The sequence below is a fragment of the Lithobates pipiens genome, unplaced genomic scaffold (assembly GCF_037356315.1).
Source record: "Lithobates pipiens isolate NorthernLeopardFrog02 unplaced genomic scaffold, aLitPip1_a1.2 Scaffold_23, whole genome shotgun sequence".
Lineage (NCBI taxonomy): Eukaryota > Metazoa > Chordata > Amphibia > Anura > Ranidae > Lithobates > Lithobates pipiens.
Genome location: NW_027507785.1, coordinates 281503755 through 281530159, shown reverse-complemented (window position 1 = coordinate 281530159; position 26405 = coordinate 281503755). Strand labels below are relative to the sequence as shown.

Here is a 26405-nt window from a genome sequence, read left to right as displayed (position 1 = left end):
ACATTGCCCGATCTCTGCAGCCGCACATTGGGGTAATGACTCACTGCCTGTGATTAGTGCAGCGCTGCGCCGACTTCCTGGCGGGCTCTGCACGTGGTCCATGCGAACACGCCTGAGCTCCTCCTTAGTAGGGGATAGTTTAACTGAAGGAAGACAGAGATTTGTGCTCCTGCTTAGCAGATACACAAGATATATATCTTTCTTCCTAGCAGAACGACAATCTGCATTGTTTATCTCGGAATGATCGCTGAGTTACCGGCGGACCCACCTCTGTGTCCAACTGATTTTATCTGCGTTTGTACACTGGCTTTTCAATAAAATGAATATTCTTTAAGAGCAACAACCGGTGTTCTTTCATCTTTCCTACAGCAGGAGCAGGGCTTCCGTGGCGGCGTGCGTGCCCCAGAGCGGATGAAAGAAATCACATATAGGTACGCGATTTTGCAGTTATGGGCCACCCTGCTATAATATATGTAAGTGGGGCGGTCCTTAAGTGGTTAAAACTTATAAGAGGCAGCCATTTTATTGTGCCTACCATCCAGTGTCACTGTGTTTTCTCTTTAATACAGGTTAACTTTACATAAGTTGTGAGTAGAGAAATTATGCTAGTATTATGGTATATTATCTTTTCACTCCGATTGTTTTTTTTTATACGCTATATGGCTAAAATTGGACACCCAACCATCACAACTACAAGAGCTTGTTGGACATTCCATCCCAAAACCATGGGCATTACTATTTAGAAGTTGAAACAGAAAAGGGCCTTCTGCAAACTGTTGCCATAATGTTGGAAGTGTACAAATGTCCAAAATATTTTTGTATTCTGTGCATCTGCATTTACAATTTTCTCTATGTCCCCATTCAAAGTCTCAGACTATTAATTCTGCCACTGAAGTCCACCTAACACAGCTTGCTGTTATGGTGGGGTAATAACGCTGCACTACTCATGTAAAAAGTTGCCACTGTCATGTAGACTGTGCCTGCTTGCAATACAGTGAGATGAAAAAAAATGCTGCAAGGGGCATGGCTATCAGCAGGCAATGCCTGTATGTAGTGTGCCAATCTGCACCTGGCTACAGCCAGTCCTTTCCACTGCCTACTAGACTGATGGCAGTGTCTCTGTTGCTGAACCATCCATTTTGAGCTGCGGTGTTTAAGAACTGGGAATATGAGACACAAAATTGAAGGAGGAATTGGCTCAGAGAAGGTAAAAGAACATCTTTTAAAGCAGAACTATACTCCCCTTGAATCCAGCGATGTGGCGTCCTGGGGCTCCCTGCTGAGGTCTTCAGGCAGCTAACTTCCGGGTCTTGAACGCTAGCTGCTGTCATTGGCTAGGCTGAGATGACATTACTCCTGAGTATCTGCAGGAGTTTCATCAGCTTCAGCATTGCCAAATTCATACAAAGAGCTGCGTGTGTCCAACTTAATGTACAGAGAGCGGATAGGCAGATTAGTAACTATAACCGCTTTGGCGACCACCCCACGCAGATATACTGTGGCAGGGCTGCCGCTCTGTACAAGATCGCACACCTAGTAAGTGATCTGATACTCCCGGGTCTGGGCGCGTGCTCGACAGGCAGCCTGCTCCCGCTGTGTCCAACCACCATGTCTGGCGGACCCAGTGTCCACCAGGACCCGCCGATTGTTCGGTAGAGCAGTAGAATGGCAGTCAGCCTTTGTAAACAAGGCAGATCGGCGTTGAGAAGGGAAGACAGAGATCTTGTGTTTCTGCTAAGCAGGAATTACCAATCTCTGTCTTTCTACAGTAAATGCATCCCCAAACAGTTAGAAAACATGCCCAGGGAACATAGTTAGCCCTTTGATCACCCCTGATGATAACCTCTTCACTGCCAGTGTCATTAGTACAGTGACAATGCATTTTTTTTTTGTTAGCACTGATCACTGTATTAGTGTCACTGGTCCCCAAATAGTGTCACTTTGTGTCAGATTTGTCTGCTGCAATGCGCTTATTGGAATTTTCTTTACCAGAAATATGTAGCAGAATACATACTGGCATATTTGTATTGGATAGGTTTTATAGCAGAAAGTAAAAAATGGTTTGGTTTTGTTTTTTTCCCAAAATTGTTGTTTTTTGTTTATAGCACAAAAAATAAAAACCGTAGAGGTGATCAAATAGCACCAAAAGAAAGCTCTATTTGTGGGTAAAAAAATTACATACATTTTTAATTTGGTGCAGCGTTGCACGACTGCACAATTGTCAGTTAAAGTAACGCAGTGCCATATCAGTGCCATATCACAAAAAATGGCCTGGTCACAAAGGGGTGTAAACCTTCCGGAGCTTAACATGGTTAATGCAGAACAAAGCATGTCTCTTCTACATTAAAAATTCTGCCTGTTTAACCATTTTTATTTTGTAGCATAGAGTTCCACTTGAAGTTTACGAGGTTTGTGCATTACGTAGTAACTGGATTTTGTAATTATTTAGACCGTTATAGTCAAACCTTTAGTTTTAATTTAACGGAAACCCTCACTACAAAAACCTGAAATAAGCTGAGATGTCCACATATATTTGACCATATAGTGAACATGCTCACTTTTTTATATATATACACACACACACACACACACAAACAGATTTTTCCAGGTACGCTACCTTAGAAAGTGTGCTGAAGTCAGCAAATCCACTGCCAAAAGACTCATTTCCAAAGAATGAGGCAAACGGGTCATCAATCCCTAGAAAAGTAGATAGAGGAGGTTGGATAACGTGATGCTACCCTGGTAATAAACACAAAAACAAAACTACAGGATTATGAGAAAGACAACCGGTAATAATGACCTTCAAATATCACTTACCGGACTGACTGGCTGCTTGGACAAAAGTACCTCCAGGAGCAAATGGGTCATTGCTATTCAAATCCTCCACCTGGAATTAAGAAAAAAAAAAGAGGAAAGACATTAACCGAAAAAAAGATATAAAGACAGTTTTTGTGATAGAAGATGCAATAACATGGAGGATTATCTTCCACCCACAGTCCCTTGGTAAACAGTAGGGACCTCCATTCCACTTGTACTCAAATGGTATAATGTGAAGGCAAGCAGTGACGTAGGGGTATAAAATGTCTAAACGTAATAAAAGCCCAACTATAGCTAGTCCTAAAAATGATCCCTCCCCTTCCCCTACCCATTATATCTAACCTGTATAAAAAAGATCTGCTTACTTCATCTACTTTCAATTCGCTCCAGTCTGTTCATGTGATCCTGCAGCTCTGTGTAAGTCGCATGACTGGACCAGAGCAGATTAAAAAAGGTAAGTACACAGATCTGTTTTTTAATATAGGTTAGGCAGGATAAGTAGGAGGACCGAGTGCCCCCCCCCCCCCATCACCCAAAAAAATGTATTATTAGCCCCGAGCGGGGACCGATCTGACTTGGAGCGCGGCCGAGTGACATAGCAGGTCCCGCCTTCTGGAGCCTGCAGCACCTATGATGGACGTCCCACTGGTCCAATGTCGGGACCCTGTGACGTCCATCACAGGCGCTGCAGGCTCCAGAAGGTGGGAATTACAATTTTCGGCCGCATCACTATGAGAAGATCCCCATTCGTCGCTCGAGCAGGTGGCTCTCCTGCCCTCTCCTGTCTACTGGGATGAGGCGCCAGCGCCGCACACTACGGCTGAGCTGCAGGAGGAGCCTGAGGTCACGGTCACCTGAAGTCTGACTTCACATGTAATGGGTCGGGTAGGTCAGTGTGAGTCTGGGTCAGTGTAATAGTCAGTTTATGTCAGTGTCCGGTAGGTCAGTGTGGGTCCCTGTAATGATCAGTGTGGGTCAGGTAGGTCAGTCAGTGTGCATCAGGTAGGTCAGTGTAATGATCAGTGAGGGTCAGGTATGTCAGTGTAATGAACAGTGTGGGTCAGTGTAATGGTCAGGGTGTGTGTGTCAGTTAGGTCAGTGTAATGGTCAGTGTGTGTTAGGTAGGTCAGTGTAATGGTCAGATATGATGTGGCTCAAGTAGGTCAGTTTTTAGTGGTCAGCATTGATGGGCAATGGTAAGCCAGACAGCAGGTGAGCTTTAGCCGCCCACAACACATCCACCCCCCCCCCCCCAACTTTTTGGGCTCGGGCTGAAGCCCCTGGTCTTTTTCACACCTAACAATGCCCTTGGCAAGAGGTAACGTTTTTTTCTTGTCTCATATATACACTGATATTGAAAAGAAATGTAAATGCTTCTGGTGTCTATAGAAGCATTTGGGGCCACAGAAATGAACATAGTTACATAGTAGGTGAGCTTGGAAAAAAGTCACAAGTCCAACTTGTGTGTGTGATTATATGTCAGTATTACATTGTATATCCCTGTATGTTGTGGTCGTTCAGGTGCTTATCTAAAAGATTTTTGAAATTATCAATGATCCCCGCTGAAACCACCGCTTGTGGAAGAGAATTCCACATCCTTTCTGAGGATTAGTGCCCAGAACTGGACAGCATACTACAGGGGGGCCGGACCAAAGTCTTGTAGAATGGGAGAATTATCATTTTATTCCTGGAGTTAATCCCCTTTTTAATGCATGATAATATTCTGTTTGCAGCAGCTTGGCATTGCATGCCATTGCTGAGCCTATCATCTTACTAGTACCGCCAGGTCTTTTTCCATCCTTGATTCCCCCAGAGGTTCTCCCCCCAGCGAGTAGATTGCATTCATATTTTTACCACCCAAATGCATTATTTTACATTTTTTCACATTAAACCTCATCGCCATGTAGTTGCCCACCCCATTAATTTGTTCAGATCCACTTGCAAGGTTTCCACATCCTGCGGAGAAGTTATTGCCCTGCTTAGCTTAAGCCCCATACACACTATGAGATTTTCTGCTGATTTTTGTCTTCAGATTTACCAAAACCATGTAGTGCAAGGGCCTGCCTGATTCCATAAAAAAAAGAAATTCCTAAGGTTTGACCTCATATTATATGGTTTTGGTAAATCTGAAGGAAAGAAAAATCAGCAGAAAATCTGATAGTGTGTATGGGGCTTTAGTATCGTCCGCAAATATAAAGGTTGAACTTACCCCATCCTCCAGGTCGTTTATGAACAAATAGCATTGGTTCCAGGAAAGTACCCTGGGGGACCCCACTTCTCACCCCTGACCAATTAAAGTATTTCTCATTTATTGCTACCCTCTGAACTCGCACTTGTAGCCAGTTTTCAATCCATGTACTCACCCTATGGTCCATGCCAATAGACCTTACTTTGTACAGAAAACTTTTATGGGGAACTGTAGCAAATGCTTTTGCAAAATCCAGATACACCATGTCTACGGGCCTTTCTTTATCAAGATGGCAGCTCACCTCCTCATAGAAGGTTAATAGATTGGTTTGGCAAGAACGATTCTTCATAAATCCATACTGATTACTGCTAATGATACCATTCTCATTACTAAAATCTTGTATATAATCCCTTATCTTTCCCTCTAAGAGCTTGCATACTATTGATGTTAGGCTAACTGGTCTGTAATTACTAGGGACGTATTTTGTCCCTTTTTTAAATATTGGTGCTACATTGGCTTTTCTCCAATCAGCTGGTACCATTCCAGTCAGTAGACTGTCAGTAAAAATTAGGAACAATGGTCTGGTAATTACTTGACCGAGTTTCCCAAGGACCCCTGGGTGCAAGCCATCTGGACCCGGTGATTTATTAATGTTAAGTTTTTCAAGTCTATTTCTAATTCTGTCCTCTATTAGCCATGAGGATACACACTGCAGTTTTGGTTACTGAAGCACCCCGATTCCCTTGTGAAGACCAAGGAGAAGAATAAATTCAATACCTACCCCATACCCCACCTTCTTTTGTAACCAGATTCCCTTCCTCATTCTTTATGGGGCCAATATGGTCTGTACTCCCTCTTGTATGGTTTATATACTTAAAGAATTTCTTGGGATTTATTTTTCCTCTCCTCTGCTATGTGTCTTTTGTGTTCTATCTTAGCCACCCTAATTGCACGCTTACATTTCTTGTTGCATTCTTTGTAAAGTTTGAATGCTGATGATGGATCCTTCAGCCTTGTATTTTTTGAAGGCCTTCTCCTTTGTTTTTATATGCATTTTTCATGCTCTCTTGTTTTGGGATATATTTGAGCCTACTACTGCTTGCTCTAGTGAGTTGTTTGTGCTGTACTTATAAAGTTTCTTGTGTAATTTAAGAGCTGTGTTGAAAAGTCTGGTATGTCTTAGGCCCCTTTCACACTGACGTTCCGTTCAGGCCCGCCTGTCAGTTTTTCAGGCGGACCTGAACAGGTGCTCCATAGACCTCTATGGAGCGTCGGATGTCAGCGGGGACATGTCCGCTGACATCCGACCCGCTCTGATCCGAAAAAGTGTAACGGAGGAAAAAGCTATTTTTCCATCCGTCTGCGGATCGGATCGGGTGATGACGGGCACTGCGGTCCGTCATCATCCGATCTCCCATAGGGGAGAGCGGCGCTGTGACAGGCCTGTCCCTGCGCAGTGTGCAGAGACGGACCTGTCATCTCCCTGCTCAGCGGGGATCGACGGAGTGATCCCCGATGAGCAAACAGATATCCACAGGGTGGATCAGAACTGATCCGCCCCGTGTGAAAGGACCCTTAAGCTGCAAGCATCACAGAATTGGCTGTATCACTTATCAAGAACAAAAGCATCTGGGTCTGCTCTGTAAACTTAAAGTAGGCCTTAGAAGGATCACAATTCAGTCCTTTTGGCAGAGCCCAGCCAAATCCCTATATGTGTGGCCTCTGCAGTTGGACGGAAGTCAATCTACGGACTGTCAGAATACAATAGTGCCAGGGTGAGGATTTCCCCATCCACCTTGAATAGGTGAATGGGGTAATTAGGTCAGTTTTTTTTTTTGTTCAGCCCACTGGCCGAACAACATATTTTCTGAAAGCAGAGACCCTAGAGAATAAAATAATGGTAGATGCAATTTTTTATGTCACATGATATTCGTGCATTTTTATCAGTAAAAAATACACTAAAGTTAGTTTTAGTACACACAATATATTACATAAGTTCTTTTCAAAATATAAGAGATGAGTTGGTGTCAAATAAATAGATACCAAGCATGTCAAGCCTTAAAGCTTGCATGCGTTCATGAAAAGGTGACAAACTTCGGTGGACCCTTGATGTCTCCCCTGCCCTACATTGAAGCAAAGATTGTTCCCCCAGTAGGCTGGAGGAGTGTCCAGGATAGCTTAGACATTTGTGGACATCACTGGAGAGAGTTGGGGCTCAGGTAAGTAATTAGGGGAGTGCTGGGGAGGCTGCTACACACACACACAAGGTTTTTTTAATCTTAATGCATAAAGGGAAAAAAAAAAACTCCTGCATTTACAACCCCTTTAAACTATAACAGCAAGGTGTGGGTTTAAAATCCTGTTCAGCTAGCCACCATTTAGAAACACTGCTGGTAGAAAATCGGTTAAACAAAATCCAAGTAAAGGTTTTAGCCTAAGCCTATATTAAACAAATTTCAGCACATACCGAGGCAACGCTATTTCCTGATGCTGCAGCTGAGAAAGGATCCGCTTTTGATGACATGAAAGGATCCTCATTTAAGGATGTGAAAGGATCAGCTTTAGATGATGAGAAGGGATCTGTTTTTGAGGACAGAAAAGGATCTACTACTTTATCTTCTTTTGTGGTTGGGAAAGGATCTGCTTTGGAGGATGGGAATGGATCTGTTGTAGACTGCTTGAAGAACACATCCGCGGCAAAAGGGTCAGAATCTTTAAAAGGATCTCCACCAAAAGGATCTGTAAATAAAGCGGTAACAAATTAGCATTGACAACCTTGATGGATCTTTAGCTATCATGCAGTAACAGAAGGTTTCCCATAAATAGTAATAACATTGCACATGTAACAGCTAAGTTTAGGTTGAAGCCTTCAATATGCTCTGTGCCACAGAAACAAAAAACTTTCCACTGTGTATATAACTCAAGTCTACAGCTGCTGCCTTATTCTAAACCAAAAAACATTTCACAAGCCAAATGAAAAACAGCGATTCCCAATCAGAAGAGATGCTGTGACCAAAAAAAACTCAAGAACAAAAATATATATAAATGTACATGCAACACTACACCGCATGTCAACACATGTGAAACAAAATGTCCAAAAACAAAAATCCTCAAGGTTCATGTTTATCATCTTAGAGTATAACTAAAGTCAAAACTTTTTTTAGTTTTGGGGAGTGGAATTAGAACACCTGTCAGTTTTTATTGCTGTCTGTGCCCCTGTTAGGGAGATTCACCCTCCTGTTTACCAATATCATTAAAAGTGAAAGTAAAAGAAAATCCCAAATTTTGGGTTGTCCCCAGAAAGGTAATACATGGGAAATCTTCCAATGGAGACACTAGTGGTTACTTGTGGTCCCCAAGGAATTCCCTTAATTTTCAGGGATTTCCTCTCACTTCTCATTTGGCTAAGGAACAGAAAGTGAAGGGAAATCTCTGCAATTGGACAAAGATGGTAAAAAAAAAAAAAAAAAAAAATCCAACAGGAGTTATAACCCTTCCCTACTCTATCAAAAATGAAAAAGTTTTGCCTATAGCTGTACTTTAATGTATCCACCTAGTGAATATTCAAACCACCACATGACTAACGTGAAAGTACTGCTCCCTACTAACTGTAATAAGTGAATTAAATTTTATTTTATTCATCTCAATATATATATATATATATATATATATATATATATATATATATATATATAAAATATTTTATTACAGCCTATAGGTGCATGCCAGCCCCAAATGGTAAAATTTGGGTTTTGTTTTGTTGTTAGTTTGAAACAACGAAAAAAAAAAAAAAGTTGGATTATGTGAGAAATTCAGAGCTGTCCTATCTATAGTACTCACTTCCTGTCAGGGTACTAGTTGAGTAACAAGCCCTCCTAGTACCAGTTTTGGGACTACAGAATAAATAGGCTAGCCATACACATGTAGCTTTCACTCTTTCAGCCCCATGGAGCAGAACAAGAGACATGAAATAAAGTGTATGTTACCCCAACATCTCATATTTCTGATAAGTGTCTATGTTACTATGTACTTGTAATAAAAAGTATCCTGTTCTCTTTGTATTGATTCCTTTGTGTAAAACACCTGGTGATCCTGCCAGTACCTCTGCTTTTCTTTTTGAAACTGACTACACTAGGCATAGAAGCACATCCATCCCTGCGTGGTTAGTTTTCTGGATGGAAGCACAGCCTGTTTTCTAATGGCCAAGACTTGTGCTGACATCCCCTCCTGCACAGTCCTTCACTGAGAGGACTAATTTACTGCGGTTTTTCTACTTTCTGCTGATACCCATCCCAATGCAATCTCCACCCCCATCTCTCTAAGCCCCCTAAAAAGTATTTATAATTTTTTCTCCCTAAATTCTTAAGGCAAGGCTTTACATATACTTGAATTCCCCCATCCTCACTAAACAGCGCTGACTATCCCCTGCTGCTACTGTATTCAAGCAGCCACAGTACCCACACCTTCATGGGTACCCCAAAACGGTGACTGCACCTAAGAGGAGTTGGTGGGTATGAGTAGCTTGGCAATAGAAAATGGCAAGGCTGGCAACACTCAGGTAACAAAAAAGCTTTGTGTTGTCAGGACACAACAGACAGGAGCCCAATCAGCATGTATTCTTCTGTACTTCCAGGGTCTTTAAATGGAAAAGACATGGTGTAAATGTGTACATATTGCAAAGATGTGCTGCATATCTTTTTTTTCTCCTACTTTGCCTTGACATACACTTTAAGCCAATTTGATATATTTTAGATGTACATATATTTTGTTATTCTATAAGTGTGACTCCTTACAATTAAAAAATCTAGATCTCTGTTTTGTAAAAAGTAAGGTATTTTTTTGAAAAAGAGTTGCTCAGTTGTACATCTACTATAGAGAAATAAATAAGAATTGAATAGTGCATATTATTACAGACAACTTACCTATTTTACCAAAAGGATCATCTTTAAATGGATCACCTTGAAATGAAAGGAAGAAAAGGCATGAAAAAAAAAAATAACCACAAAATACATAAACAACCATTCCCAATATACAATAAGTAAACAGTAAGCGATTGTACTGGTGCACAGTGCACTGATGAGTTAAGGATAACTACACTTCTATATTATCATCGTTTACATCATCCCTTTATTGTGTCATACTCCCCATGCTCCTGCGAGATCAACGAGGAGTCACATAATTGCCGCAGCACACTCTCTGGCTAATCCCTTACATGTTCTGCGTATGTAGAAAGAAGATCCCATTTACTCCATCCATAGGACACACATAAAAGAAGGCCTCTCCATAAGAATGAATGGGCTTTTTCCGCATATAACAGCTTTTCAATTTAATCTCTATAGGTACGAGGTACTCTGGATAAACCACTGATGGTCACAATGAGTACATCTTTCCCATAGGAATGAATGAGGAGGCAAAGTGCATGCACACTGATAGGAGGACCTGGCAGGGATTTTTTTTTTTTCTGCTGGAAAGGCAGCATGGTGCCGGGTAGGGCCACAAAGAGAAGATTGCTGGATCAAGGAGAAAAGTATGTTATTTATCCAGCTGGACAGCACACAGGGTGTAGGGGAGCAGACTTACAAGAAGAAAAATAAATAAAAAAAAAAACTTACTGCCCACAAAAGGATCACTCTGGAAGAAATCAAGTCCCGATTCTGGCACAGACTGTGCAAGGGGTGCACTTTGTTTTGTTTCAAAAGGATCTACTTGAAACGTGACCTCCTGTAGCCAAAAAAATAACATAACTAAATCTCTGTTCACGCATTGTTTAATGGGAAGGGGAGAATACAGAGGGAAGAGATGGTAAAGAAATGGGAGGAGGAAAGAAGGGTTTAGGAAAGAGGAGAGAAGGAAAATGAAAAAGAAAATGAATGAGAGAAAGGAAAAGCAAGGGAGAGGAGGGAAAAAAACATGAGGGAAGTAAAGAGGAGAGTAGAAGAGGAAAGGGAAGATGAGCAGAAAAGAAGGGAGGAAAGAGGAAAAATTGAGGAGGGAAGACAGGCAGAAAGAGGGATTTACAGGTGCAGTATTACCATGTCAGTAGTAACAGGCACATTATTCTGTTCATCTTTGTCCTCTGCATCACTCCCTGAGGTATGAGCAATATCAGGACTGCTCCTTACCTAGAAAAAAAAAAGGAAACCAGTTTGAATTTTGTTTGTAAAACTGATAACATGTTTATAGGTTGATATAGCTATATATTGTTACCCTCAAAGAAACAATGTATTATAATTACATGCACAGAATAAACAGGCCTGTAAATGAGTGCAACAAGTGAGCAGACACCACACAATACATATACCAGGGGAGTGATTCCTAGATACTAAAAGGGTGATGTACTAGTAAACACCACCCTGAGTCCTTTTCAAAAGAGATTGATGCAGCACTATCCGTTGACCCTCTGAGGCCCATTTCACAAGACGGTTCCCATCAGGTAAGCAGACAAGGACCTGTCATCTGCCTGCTCTGCTCAGCAGAGGATTGGTGGAAAGATCTCCTGCTTATCTAAATGGAGCCTGCCCCCTGTGAAAGGGGCCTTAAACCCTGAAATTCGGTGCAAGAAATCTGCACTCAATGTAAATGTATGTAGGACCTTAAAACATACTAGTGGTTTGCCTTACTTTTAGTGCCATTGATGTACTAAATACTTACTGAGGAGCTTTGGTTCTGATCTTCTGCCTGAGCCAGGGTCTCATACTCTGTGTTTTCATGAAGATTGGCAGGCTCGCTGCTACTGTTACTTAGGCTTGAGTGCTCTCCAATACCATTGACCATGACCAGATCTAAATGAGGGCGCCAACTGAGCTGAATTTGATCATTTATGTGATTCTCAGCAGTCTTAAAATTTTGTAGCTTCGCCTATTAAAAAAAAAAAAAAACGAAAAAAATAAATAAATATGAAATGAGACCGTTCTGATACAAAAATTATCATATAATCTAGTTAAAATGATTAAAAGTGCACTTTAAGGAGATATTTAAAAAAGAAACTGATTAAACATAAAAACAGAACTTTAGACTGACAGTTAAATACACAGTTAAAGTGGAACTTTAGTCTGAAAATGAAGTCCTGATAGATGACTTCATGTTGGCCCCTTTTGCAAGAATAGCTATGTAAAACATAAAAAAATAAACACCTATAGTGTTTTAAATCCAGTAATACACCGCCTCATCCTACTCCGCACAGCCTCAGTTGTCCTGTATTCTCTGAACAGTGCCTAAAATCAGTGAGTCACTAGAGGCCGATCTGCCGACAGCCTCCAGATTTACAATAATGATACAGACTATGCCAAGGAAGGTCAGATTAGGAATAGAGAAGAGAAAAGCAGGAGAGGTGACAAATTCTGCTACCAGAGAGATACAAAAGAGGTAAACATTTAAGGATAGCGTCTTATCTTCTTTCCCCGATATTCTTTTCTTTCTCCCTAGGTAGCAGCAGGCTTACGAGTCAAAGCAAATGTAAAGTTGGCCATACATATATTTAAATTCGGCTGGTTCAGCAAGAATCACCTGAATTTTCATCCATGTATGGGCACGCTGATTGAATACAAGTTGATCTATTGATTGATTTGGGTACAACCAGCTTGTTGGAAAAATTTTTGTCCATCAGCACTGCTAGCTGATCAGTACATTCTGATGACAGGGAAGTCTCCTCGATGGCAGACTACAATAGCTCAGTGGGAAGTATTCCCTCATCCACATCAAACGTGTGGATGGGGGAATCATGTAATTTTTATTTATTCAACCAGCGGTCATACAGAAGAATATATAGCCAGCTTAAGGCAGCCCTAGGGCAGGACAAACCGGCGGGTTGCACAAAAAAAAAAAAAAAAAAAATTTTTGCCTTCTATACATTTGATGTGGATAGGGGAATCCCTCCCACTGAACTATTGTATTCTGATAGCAGGGAGAAGCTGTCAAAACACACTGATCAGTGCCGCCGGCTATAGCTAGCGATGCTAATCTAGTGGAGAAAACCCGACAGGCTGGTTTTACAGAAGTCAATCAGTAGATCGACTTCTGTACAAACAGCCTGCCCATACATGGATGGAAGTTAAGCCAGTCCTGGCTAAATTTCAATCCATCTATGGCTGGCTTAAATCTTCTGCAGCCTTCACACCTAGCTGAGCCAAGACATACTACAGTATCAAGGCTGGAAATGCACATATTTTAATTACAGAAAGTGACAGGGGGAGAGTTTTCAATAAGGGCGTGACTACTCTGGGCTTCAACAAAATTGAAGCTCCCAGCAAAAAGAAACAGGTACAATGCTAGAGGCAATTTACAGCGCACACTTTTTTTGGTAGCATAATTATTAATGTGGAACGTATGTTCTTATGTTTAAGAACATTTGTTATCAAACTGGTATGGGTTCCACTTTAAATTACACAGGCTCTGTAAATTAAAAGTTTTAAATTTTATTGATCCAGTCCTGAGATTTACTTAGCTGGTGGACTCATTTTTCTCTACAGGATTTAAGAAATACAGCCTAATCACCTCCTTGCTCCCAAGCTGTAAATGGGTGATGATTAAGCAGCAGCAGACTGATGAGGTCATCCTCTCCCCTTCTGTCTCTATTTTTCTTTCAGTATGTGTGCATTTAGCAGAGTCTGATTAGCTAAGCGTACAGACCCTTCCTCCCCAGAGTGCACTGTACATGGGTTTATAGAAGCCTATTAGAAACATAGTTGGCGAGGCTGAAAAAAGACACAAGTCCATCACATCCAACCTGTGTGTGTGCTTTTATGTCAATAGTACGTTCTATACCCCTGTATGTTGTAGTCGTTTAGGTGCCCATCTAATAGTTTTTTGAAATTATCAATGATCCCTGCTGAAACCACTGCTTGCGGAAGAGAATTCCACATCCTTACCACTTACAGGTAAGAACCCTCTATGCAGTTTAACCACTTCAATACTGGGCACTTATACACCCTTCCTGCCCAGACCAATTTTCAGCTTTCAGTGCTCTCGCACTTTGTATGCCAATTACTCAGTCATGCAACACTGTACCCAAATAAAATTTTAATAATTTTTTCCACACAAATGGAGTTTTTTTGGTGGTATTTAATCACCACTGGGTGTTCAATTTTTTGCAACATAAGTAAAAAAAAAACTGCGAAAATTTAGAAAAAAAAAAAAAAAACACACTTTGTTTCTATGATAAAATTTTGCAAATAAGTAATTTTTGTTCATAAATTTGGGCCAAAATTTATACTGCCACATATCTTTGGTAAAAATAACCCAGATAAGTGTAGATTATTTGGTCTGTGTGAACATTATAGAATCTACAGGCTATGGTACAAATCATTGAAAATTGATCACACCTGATGCACTGACGGCCTATTTCTTGAGGCCCTGACATGTCAGTAAAGTACAAATACCCCCCAAATGACCCCTTTTTGAAAAGCAGAAAAAGTAGACAGCCCAAGGTATAAGAGGCATAGTGAGTCTTTTGAAGTTGTCAGTTTTTCCCATAATTCTTGGGAAAATTAAGAAATTATTTACCACACAAAAACATTTTTTACCACACAAAATTGTCATTGCCGGCGGAGAGGCGAGTACCGATCAAAAGAATTCTGATCAATAAAAAAAAAGATTTGATTAATCGAGGAATTAATCTTTAATTTCCACAGCCCTATAATTTATATGATATTTCTAACACACAGCATGCACATAGCACAATTAAACCCCAAAATGCATTCCTTCTACTCCTCCTGAGTGTGGCGAGATCACATGAAGCTAAGGGTAAAATAATACTAGGATTATGCTATAGGCCCCCTAACCTGAGGGAGGAGGGGGGAGATGGACCCCCCATCACAATTTGGATTAGCAGCAAGGATGGGAAGTGTTACCATAATGGGGGATTTTTAATTATCCAGACATAGACTGGGCGGAGAGAACCACGCATTCGTCTTAGGCTCGCCAGTTTCTAAATGTCTTACAGGACAATTTCATTGGTCAGATGGTAGACGTACCAACTAGAAACGAGGCGTTACTAGCTCATACTGATTACCAACAATACAGACATGATGACAGATGTGGAAATATGGGGCAATTTAGGAAACAGCGATCACAGGTCAATTGGCTTCAGAATAAATTACACAAATAGGAAACACAAGGGTAACACAGACACTGAATTTCAAAAGGGCCAACTTCCCTAAACTATGAACCTTGCTATAAGATATCAATTGGAATAATATCTTAGAAACAAAGAACACTGATGAGAGATGGATTTGCTTTAAGAGCATATTAAATAAGGGCATTAGCCAGTGCATCCTATTGGGAAATAAATTTAAAAAAGTGAACAAAAGTTTTGGACGGCTTAACTCCATGGTAAAAATGCATATAAAAGCAAAGGAGAAGGCCTTCAAAAAAAAAAAACAGGGCTGAGGGATCTTCATCAGCATTCAGACTTTACAAAGAATGCAACAAGATATGTAAGGGTCCAATTAGGGCGGCTAAGACGGAACATAAAAGACACATAGCGGAGGAGAGCAAACAAAATCCCAAGAAATTCTTTAAGTATATAAACAGTAAAAAAGAGGGCAGACCATATTGGCCCCATAAAGAATGAGGAAGGACATCTGGTTACAAAGGATGGGGAGATGGCGAAAGTATTGAATTTACTCTTCTCCTCACAAGGGAAACGGGGGGCTTCAGTAACCAAAACTGCAGTGTTTGTCCTCATGATACATCACAGGAAGCACCTCCATGGCTAACAGAGGACAGAATTAGAAATAGACTTGGGAAACTTAGCATTAATAAATAACCGGGACCAGATGGTTTGCACCCAAGGGTACTTGGGGAACTCAGTCAAGTAATTGCCAGACCATTGTTCCTCATTTTTACTGACAGTCTACTGACTGGGATGGTACCAGCTGATTGGAGAAAAGCCAAATGTAGCAACAATATTTAAAAAAGGGCCAAAATACATTCCTGGGAATTACAGACCAGTTAGCCTAACATCAATAGTATGCAACCTCTTGGAGGGGATGATAAGGGACTACATACAAGATTTTATTAATGGAAATGGTATCATTAGCAGTAATCAGCATGGATTCATGAAGAATCGTTCTTGCCAAACCAATCTATTAACCTTCAATGAGGTGGTGAGCTGCCATCTAGATAAAGGAAGGCCCATAGATATGGTATATCTGGATTTTGCAAAAGCATTTCCCCATAAAAGTTTACTGCACAAAGTAAGGTCCATTGGCATGGATCATAGGGTGAATACATGAATTGAAAACAAAAGGGGTGAGTTCAGAGGGTGAATGGGGAATACTCAGAATGGTCAGGTGGGAAGTAGGGTTCTGTGCTAGGACTAATCCAGTTTCATTTGTTCATAAATGACCTGGAGAATGGGGTAAACCGTTCAATCTCTGCATTTGCGGGCGACACTAAGCTAAGCAGGGCAATAACTTCTTCGCAGGATGTGGAAACCTGGCAAGAAGATCTAAACAAATTAATGGGGCAGGCAATTACATGGCAAATGAGGTTTAATGTAGAAAAATGTAAAATAATGTATTTGGGTGGCAAAAATATGAATGCAATCTACTCACTAGGGGGAGAACCTCTGGGGGAATCTAGGATGGAAAAGGACCTGGGGGTCCTAGTAGAAGATAGGCTCAGCAAAGGCATGCAATGCCAAGCTGCTGCTAACAAAGCAAACAGAATTTTGGCATGAATTAAAAAGGGGAGTAACTTCAGTGATAAAGCGATAATTCTCCCACTCTGCAAGACTTTGGTCCGGCCTAACCTGGAGTATGCTGTCCAGTTCTGGGCACCAGTCCTCAAGAGGATATTAGTTATGAAGAAAGGTTGAGAGCACTTAACTTTGGAGAAGAGACGCTTGAGAGGGGATATGATTTCAAATTTACAAATACCGTACTGGTGACCCCACAATAGGGATAAAACTTTTGCGTAGAAGGGAGTTTAATAAGACATGTGGCCACTCATTAAAATTAGAAGAAAAGAGGTTTCACCTTAAACTGCATAGAGGGTTCTTTACTGTAAGAGTGGCAAAGATGTGGGGGCGCATCGATAGTTTCAAAAAACTATTAAATAATCACCTGAACGACCACAACATACAAGGATATACAATGTAATACTGACATATAATCACACACATAGGTTGGACTTGATGGACTTGTGTCTTTTTTCAACCTCACCTACTATGTAACATGTGTGAGACTTTTACACAGCCTGGCCACATAGAGAGGTCCAACATTGAAGCAGTATCTTCAGGCGTCTTCAGGCCTTCTAGGAGCATAAATTACACATATAATTTCATTCCTTCCTATCACACTTTTGAACGTCCTGGAGCACCAGGACAGTGGAATTACCCCATTTTGGAAAGCAAACACCCCAACATATATTCTTATGAGGTATGGGCTGCAGATAGGTACTCTGATGGGCTGGTGACAGGTCCTCTTTATTACTGGGGGGCAATCAGTGTGCACTGTAAGCGGTAACAAGCTATTACCGCAATCTCCTCCTCACACACGATTCGGTGTGTGAGGAGGAGAACCCGGTAACTGCTTGTTACAGCCGTTTGTTAAAATTCTGTGACGGGCTGTGATGGGACACAGCCGGTCATTGAGGCTGTAATTTGGATTTGTTAATTTACTTACCTTGGGTTTAGGTACTTTAGTCAACCTACCACTAATGCCCCCAATACTACCTTCTGAAATTTGTTCTATGCTGGCCATCTCCACATCTGGACCCCCCCGTCGCATAGTTTAAAAGCCCCTCTAACTTTTAGGCCACCTTCCCTCCCATCAGAGCTGCACCTTCCACATTTAGGTGCAGTCTGTCCCTGCTAAACAGCCAGTAACAAACTGACAAGTCGCCCAGTTCTCCGGGAACCCAAACCTTTCTACACCAGCTGCTCAGCCACTTGTTAACTTCCCTAATCTCCCGCTGCCTTTCTGGTGTAGCTCGAGGTACCAGTAGCATTTCCAAGAATACTACCTTGGAGGTCCTAATCCTCAATTTAGCTCCTAAGTCTCTAAAATCGGACATTCCATCTTCCTCTGACTTTGTCTTTGGTGCCAAGATGCACCATGACAGCTGGGTCTTCCCCAGCTCCTCCCAGTAATCTGTCCACCAGATCCGTGATGTGCTGGAACCCGAGCGCCCGGTAAACAACATACAGTTCGGCGCTTTAGGTCTTTATGACAGATTGCCCTCTCTGTCCTTCAAATTGAGTCCCCTACCACCACAATAAGTCTTTCCTTCCCCTCAGCTTTTCCTCAGCCCTCACTGGAGTTTTTCCCCTGGTAGTAGGGGCATCACTGCCAGGGGAACAGATTCATGCAAATAAACTGGTTGCATTAAAAAAAAAAAAAGATTTTTTTTTTTATAAAATAGTGTTTTTTTTGTTTTTTTAATACTGGATTTCAGAGTTAAATATATTTTTTCCATAAAAAAACTGTTTCTGAATCTGCATTGATATCAACCTCTACTAATCCTCTGTGTGGTGGCACTCAGACTGGAAGGGGTTATTTATGATGACCATGTTGTATAATGCTGTCAGTAAGAAAGTGAACAGACTTACAGTAAGGGAAGTGCACAGCGATAACCTCAGCAGTATGCTACTGCTCCCTCATCTTCAAAGCACAAATTTGAGCGGGTCTTTGCCTAGAATGTATTGTTTGACAACACCATTGTCTGCAGAGGTCCAAGAGCTGCCTAACGCCTGATGCACCCTGCTTTTTTTTTTTCTTCAATCAACCCAGCGGGCTGAATGAAAAAAAAATGTAAGAGCTCAAGAGGAGCTGCTGTACCATCAGGGCTGCTGTTGGAATAGGAACTGTGAACTTAAAATAGAGCTTTTCCTGTATTAACCTGTGCATGGAAGCCAATTGCTGGATTAGGAGAGTAAAGACCCCTACACACCCCTCAGGTTGGAGCCGCTGTACTAACAATCAGATAGTAGCACAGCAATCAACCCCGTCGAGCGATTGTGTTCTCACAGAGTTACATACCCCCCCCCAACAGAACACACCACTCCGTGCCCTCAGCAGACCTTCTTTAGGACCGGCTGTCGGCCGGTTTCTATTGAAACTCTGCCCACGTGTGCGGCCCTTAAAGCAGGGTATACACAGACCAAAAATGTACCAGCTGACCTTCTGTCTATGTGTACTGATGTCTGTGCAACAAAACACTTCTGACAAACAGTCCTGCTGGAAAAGCAGCATTCATTAAACGCTTGCAGCCCATAGCTGCAGGGCTGATCTGTGTGTTCTGCCATATACCCAGTTTAAGTTTTCTCACAAAAAAGTATCTGGGTCACAAGAACAGTTAAGGGAAATGAAAATTCTTATGGCAGGTAAAGCGGTTTATGCATACTGAACAATATGCTTTTAGCTGCTTGCCAGAAGTTCAGCTAAAAATACATACATCGTTTCAACAAAAAATGATTTTCTTTAAAGGAGCTGAGGATGGCGCTGAGGAGTTTATTATGGAGCTTATACACTTTAAAGGGGTTTCAAAGCTTTGTTTTTTATTTTCTAAATAGGTTCCTTTTTTTTTTATTAAGTTATTTTATTTTTATTTTTATTAAGTAAACTTAAATTAAGTTTTCTTCCCTCTCCCCCCCCCCCCCCCCATTACAAATAATTCCCCTTGATTACTATAACAGCATACAATATTGTTAAGTATTTCATCTATTACAGAATACAAAACATCCATTTATTTAATCCAAAAAGAAGAAAAAAAACAACAACATATATTTAAAAACAAAGAGAGAGCAGCTTACCAAGGCCATTATACCAAGAGCTATCAAGCTTCTCAAGACAGGGAAACCCATCCCACCATATGGCATAACAAGAGGAACACAGGGGAGGTGATCCTCCCCAACCCTCTTTTATCTACCTTTAATGGATTTAATATTCTTATCTTATTTCTTGAATCACACCCCCGCCCCCCCCCCCCCCCCTCCCATTGGCGTCCCCTAAAAATTTTAATTACTTAGTAGATTACTATATTTCCCTTTCATCCAGGATTCCCACATTCTAATATACTCCTTGAGGTTACGTCTCCTTACATAAGCTGCTCTCTCTTTGGGGAGGGTTTCATTTATAAACATCAATCCAATTTTTAACTGTAGGAGGCACCCTCGATTGCCATCTTATTGCTATCAATTTCCTAGCTTGAAATATCCTCCTCCAGATGGCTACTGTTATACTCCTATTTCCCCTTGCTCCTGCCTATAGCCCAATAAGCATACCACCGCTTCTTTTTTCAGCCTAATGTCAAACGTTTCTTGCAGGATTTGAATCACTCCTTCCCAATAACGGAATAATTTGGGGCATTTCCACAACATGTGTAGTAGGTCTCCAGAACCCCTACATCTAGTATAATATGCTCTGTTTAGCAGCATTAACTGCAAAATTTTCTGTGAGCGGAGCAACCGATACCAACGAGGATGCCCCTAGTATTCTCCTCCAATGATCCTGTGGTATTAACCCTATATCCCTTTCCCATTTTAATTTTACTGAATCTAATTTCCCCTCCCCGTTAGCCTGTTTACTTATTTGTCCATATATTTCTGAGATCAATCCTTTAAAAACACCTAACCGGGCTATACGCGGCAAAAGAGGAACTTCTTTCCAATGCAAGGGTTGGTTTCTGAATTGAGTTTTCAAAGCCTGGCTCACCTGGAGGTAGGTATAATATGTATTCTGCGATATGTTAAATTCTCTTTTCAACACGTCAAACTTTTTAAGGGTGTTTCCCATATACAATTGCTTCAGTCTTTTTATTCCCTGTTTTTCCCATTCCTTATTTTTTTCCTATTGGAAGGATTTCCTGCAAATTGCTGTTATTCCAAATAGGGGTATATATGTTAAAGCCCTTATATTTCATCAACTTTTTAACTGTTTTCCATATTTTGGTGACCCTTATAATTGTTGGATTCTTATAACAGAAGGAGTCGGCCTCTAGTGTCTCTACTATTGTATCATGCAGTGCTCCTGTTAACATTTTTCCATTAGGGGTTCCCCCATTCATATCCTCACAACCCATTAGATGTTGCAGTTGTGAAGCAATATAATAATACTCAGGGTTGGGCAGTGAGACCCCCCCTTCCCCTATTGGAAGTTGCAATGTTCGCAACCTTATCCTAGCTTGCCCCCCCCCTTTCCATATTAGTTCCCTAAATAAACTTTCTATTTAATTAAACCATTTTTTGGGTATCCACACCGGGGCATTATGAAGTATATACAGAAGTTGAGGCAGCCACAACATTTTTATCAGACTGCATCTACTTGCTGTTGATAATGGAAGCCGTTTCCAGATATCAATTTTTTTTTCCATTTATAGAGAAGTGGGACAAGATTTTTATTTATATATTGATTGGAATCTTTTGTTACTATTATCCCCAAGTATTTCAATGTGTCTACAACTGCCAATTGGGGCAACTCCGATATTATTGCTTCCCTAGTTGTATCTATCGGGAGTAATTCAGATTTCGTCCAGTTTATTTCTAGCCCAGAAAACCCACCAAACGTTGCCACAATATTCATTGCCCTCAGCAATGAGCACCCCGTATCTCCCACAAACAATAAAATATCATCAGCATATAGCGCTATTCTTTCTTCACCTGAGTTTCTCTGAAACCCAATTATTTCCGGACTTTTTCTTATGGAGATAGCCAGGGGCTCCATTGTCAGGGCAAAAAGCAAGGGGGATAGTGGACACCCTTGTCTTATCCCCTTTCCAATTCTATCCTGTCAGACATTACATTATTAACTTTCAGTCTAGCAGTAGCCTTCCTTTAATCTAGTGCATTGTTGGTTCACTTAACTTTTCCTTCGATTTCCCTTCTAAATGTTTTTTTTCTTTGTCCGAATTTCTCACTTCCTGTTTCTCCTCAGTAAACTTCACACCATCATCCGAGCGGTGTTTAGTCAGCCAGAACAGCTTAATGAGGAGGAACAAGAAGTGAGAAATTCAGACAAAGAAAAAAAACATTTAGAAGGGAAATCGAAGGAAAAGGTAAGTGAACCAACAATGCACTAGCTTAAAGGAACCTCTTTAGAAAATAAAAAACAAACCTTTACAACCCCTTTAACTTGTTCTGGAATGGTAGTTTTATAAAATATTAGCAGATACTGCACACCAGATGCACCTATCCCTAACACACCAGGATAGGGATACTTTTTTTTTTTTTTTAACAAACTCCAATGAGATTTGAAAAGTAAAAAAAATAAAAAATGTTCTTGTGTTAAAGCTTTGTGAATTAAGCCTACTGTATCAGTTAAGGTGCTCTTGATCCCCAACCAGATTCACAATCCTATTTTCAGAGCTCATCTGCCTTTTCCCAAACATTTATAGGCTGGGCCTGTCTGTAAAGATTTATAGCTCAGAAAATAAAGTATGATGTTTTGTTTTTGTTTTTTTGCAGTAAATAAGGAAAGTAAAACTTACTAATTGCAGCTCTTCCTGACATTCCAGCAACTGTTTCTCCAATGGCAGGAGTTGTTCCTTTCCCCGTGCCAGGTTCTCCTCCAGCTGCACAGTCTCCTCCTGCAGTTGGATCAGCTCCTCCTTAGCTTTGATGACTTCCTCCTCATAGTTGGAGATCTGTCTCTCCTGACTTGATGCCTCGTTTTGTAAAGCAGAGACCTTGGCAAATAGAAGGCAGTCCAAGAATAAGGAAATGCTGACTAAACTACAAGGCCTGGTTCACAGTACTGCGAGTATCGCAGAGTTTTACCGCACTGGCAACCACCCGCAGTCAAAACATGCCGTTTAAAAACACATGGCTGCCATTCATTCTTAATGGCACCCCTACACATCTCAAACTGCAGAGCTTTTGTAGGTGTGAGAACTGCAGGGAAATTGACTTTTTATTATTTTTTTTGCAGGAAACAAGCACAGCAGCCCATTGAAAAAGATGAGCTGCCGTGCCCATGCAAGCACGGAATGCAAACTTAAAATAGTGTGAACCAGGTCAAAACATTCATACACAGTCTGTAATGGGGATGCAAGGGGTACAGAGATAACAGGACAAGGACCCAAGAGGCAGTACAGGGCTAGAGACTGGATTGAAAAGTAAATATTAGCAAGTGTTTGCAGGCTTTACAAGGTTTCTCTTCTTGGTTCCTTCTAGCAATCTTGTTGGGTCAGGTTCACTTTAAAGTAGTATCCCTTCCATTTTTAATAATGTGTTCTGTTCGCAAGCTGACAAAGTGCATAGAGCACAAAGTACAGCTGTGAGGTTGGCCAGGGTACCCCCCTATCTTCATGGCTCACCTACAACATAGCTAGCAAGGAGATGACACTCTTTGTCTTCAAGCACTTGCCTGGAATATTTTAGATGATAGGACCCCCTCCCATGCATTCCTCCTGAGATGCTTATTTTGGGCAAGTGCTTGAAGACAGAGAAAAGTACCATCTGTCAAAGTAGCCATCTCCCTGCTAGCTGCATTGTCGGACAGCCATAGAGGGAGGGGGTTCCCTCTCCAACCTCACCACTAACTTTAGACAGCACTTACAGGACAAATTACTCTGCGTATTAAGTCCACTGGGAAACAGATCACATTGATGAAAATGAAAGTGAGACTTGTTTATTAAGTCTCTAAGTGAATTAACAAATGGCAGAAATAGGCAACACTGAAAATATTTTCTACCATGCCCTTTAAAAAGGTTACCAGAGCTTTTATCCAAAATAACCTTACCTGTCGTGCCTCCTCTTCACACTGCAGTCTCAGTTCCTGTAACTCCCTCTCCAGTTTTGCTTTCTGCTCATCCAGACCTGCCAGCACCTCCTCTACCTCCTGCTTCTGGGCTTGTAGCTTCTTCAAATTAGCACTCTCTTTCTCCACCTCATCCTGAAGATCCTAAAGAGCAAAAGAGACAAGTTCATAAGAGACAAGTGGGTAATAAAGAAGCCTATTACAGGCGGCCCACTACTTCCAAACGGAGGAAGACAACAGGAAGTGAGAGGAAATCTACCCCTAGGAAGGGAAATACCCTCCTGTAAGAGTTATTAGAGGAAAAAGGTACCTCCACTGATGCTTTATCACCAATCATTGTTTCCACAACAACCCAAAATTTTCAAAATCCAATTGTCACAGAAAGTGAGGTGAAATCTTCTGAACAGGGTCAAAGACAGCAAAATAAACGTTGCAGGGGTGATAACCCTTCCCTATTCTATCCAAAAAGATAAAAAAAATGTTTTTTTGGCTGGAGCTACACTTAAAAAATGTTCCTGTTCAAACTTACAAACAGATTCAACTTAAGAACAAACCTACAGACTCTATCTTGTTTGTAAACCGGGGACGGCTTGTACAGTGCTTCATTTAAGGCAATTTTTATTTTGATAGAGTGGAGGGGGATTAGAACTCCCCATTAAGGAGATTCGCCATCTCTATTTATCTTGTTTACCTTTATCATTAAGAGTAAAAAAATAAACAAAAATCACAAATTTTGGGATGACAGAAATAGAGGATATCTTCCAATGGGGACACTAGTTCTGGTGACCACCCGGGATTCCCTTGCTTTTGGGGGGATTTCCTCTCACTTTCTGTTTTGGCTATGGGACAGGAAGTGAAGGGAAATCTCCACAACGGGACACAAATGCTGCTGCTTAGGTGGTCCAAGGTAACAGTTGAAATTATTTAAAACAAACCTATTCTAAAATGTTATCTTACAGTTAAAGTGGTAGTAAAACGCAGGCTTTTTTTTTTAACCTGCAAGGTAATGTCAGAAAGTTCTAGTATGCATTGCGTACTAGCACATCATGTGAAACTTACTTTAGAAAAAAGCCCTCCATTGGCATGCTGTCACCGCTGAAGGCGATTCCATCTTCACCCGGTCTTCCTTCCAGGTTCACGGACTCTGCCAGTGTGAGTGGCCGGAGCCGTGATGACCTCATTCCTGCGCATTTATGGCACAAGACTTTGAGGAACAGATTTACTAGTCAGATCACCAGGTAGCATCACATCTAAGAATTGGTAAGCAATATAATAAATGGCTGCTTTTAGGTATGAAGTATAAAAGTTTACCATTGGGAACACCAGTTCTAAGGCTGGATTCACATCTATGCATTTTATGTGCTTTTTGCATTTTGCAGATTTGCACGACAATCCATTTAACATGGTTTCCTATCGAACACGTTCTGTAGTGAAAATCTGCAAAATGCACTAAAACTGAATAGGTGTGAATCTAGCCTTAGGGTGGAACATGCAACATGTTCTCAAAGTTGCAGCCGCTACCCGATTACACCCCTCCCCCCCTCCGTCCCTCCTCCTTGTGACGGCAGTATGTGGAGAAGTTCCTCATACTAGCTGTCACTTTTTGAAGTTAGCAGGGCTCCGCCAACACGGCCGTGTCATTCATTCAGACAGCTCTGTCTGTGAATGAACTACAGGCCCTGACATCCTTTGCGTTGAACAACTGTTCACCCTCATTTCCCGTACCAGTGTAATCTGCTGCAATAGAATCACAAACAGCAATAAAAAATAAAAAAAAAGTTCTAACACTTGCCTTCTTTATCCAAACCTAAATATGGTTGGAGCTGTTGTCATTCTATGTAGTACTTCCATTGCATGTACAATATAAAGGGAACTGTGCAGGCAAATGCATATGACATCCCAGGGTTGCTTAATAAAAACGGCTTAAGAGGAACACATAGGTCAAATTCAGCAGCCTTGTGCTCATTGCTGCAGGACATCCTGACATTATATAAAATAAAATAAAAAATAAACTGTAATCAAGCCAGAGGTTTCTAAATGCTACAATTAAGCATTTTAATCCACGTATTAGTCATGTATTTCCTTTTCAAATTAGTCTTCTGACGTCTATAAATTAAATATATAATAAATAATTTGATGAAAAGGAAATAATATTCTTGCAGAAAATATTTTATGGAAAATATTTTATAACAATAATCTGATAAAAAGGAAATTGTATTCTTGGAGAAATATAAAATGCCTAGATTGCATTATGATAGCACACAGTGCTCTTGCAGAAGGGTAATCGTGGAAACAGCAGTATTCTTCTGGGTCATGATCCCTGTGATGGGGAAGAGTGCCTGTCAGTTATGCCGCATACACAGGATTGGATTTCCGGCCAGAAAAAGGCCGATGAGACCTTTTCATCGGAAAATGCGACCGTGTGTATGCTCCATCAGAATTTAGCTGTCCGAATTTCCGTTAGCCAAAAATTGATAGCATGTTCTCAATTTTCCCGACGGAAAATGTATGCAAAATGTATGCAATTCCGACATGCCAAAAATCACGCATGGTCAGATTCAACTACGAGACAGAAGCTATTGGCTACTGGCTATTGAACTTTTTCTAGTCCCGTCGTACGTCACCGCGTTATAAACGATCGGAATTTGGTGTGACCATGCGTAGGCAAGACAGCTTGAGCCGAATTCCATCGGGAAAACCAT

The 26405-nt window shown here is 41.1% G+C and overlaps 1 protein-coding gene across 6 annotated transcripts in view; it reads right to left on the bottom strand.

Annotated features, from left to right (window-relative positions):
- Nucleotides 1-26405, bottom strand: part of EPS15 (epidermal growth factor receptor pathway substrate 15) — a 215068-nt gene that overhangs the window by 24518 nt on the left and 164145 nt on the right. For all 6 annotated transcript variants that reach the window (XM_077450253.1, XM_077450255.1, XM_077450256.1 and 3 more), the window contains 9 exons: nt 23686-23847; nt 22433-22630; nt 11657-11863; nt 11038-11127; nt 10618-10726; nt 9928-9963; nt 7473-7744; nt 2818-2887; nt 2618-2697 (listed from right to left, as the gene is read on the bottom strand). In XM_077450253.1, coding sequence (XP_077306379.1) covers nt 2618-2697; nt 2818-2887; nt 7473-7744; nt 9928-9963; nt 10618-10726; nt 11038-11127; nt 11657-11863; nt 22433-22630; nt 23686-23847 — 1224 coding nt within the window. The remainder of the gene's footprint in view (nt 1-2617; nt 2698-2817; nt 2888-7472; nt 7745-9927; nt 9964-10617; nt 10727-11037; nt 11128-11656; nt 11864-22432; nt 22631-23685; nt 23848-26405) is intronic.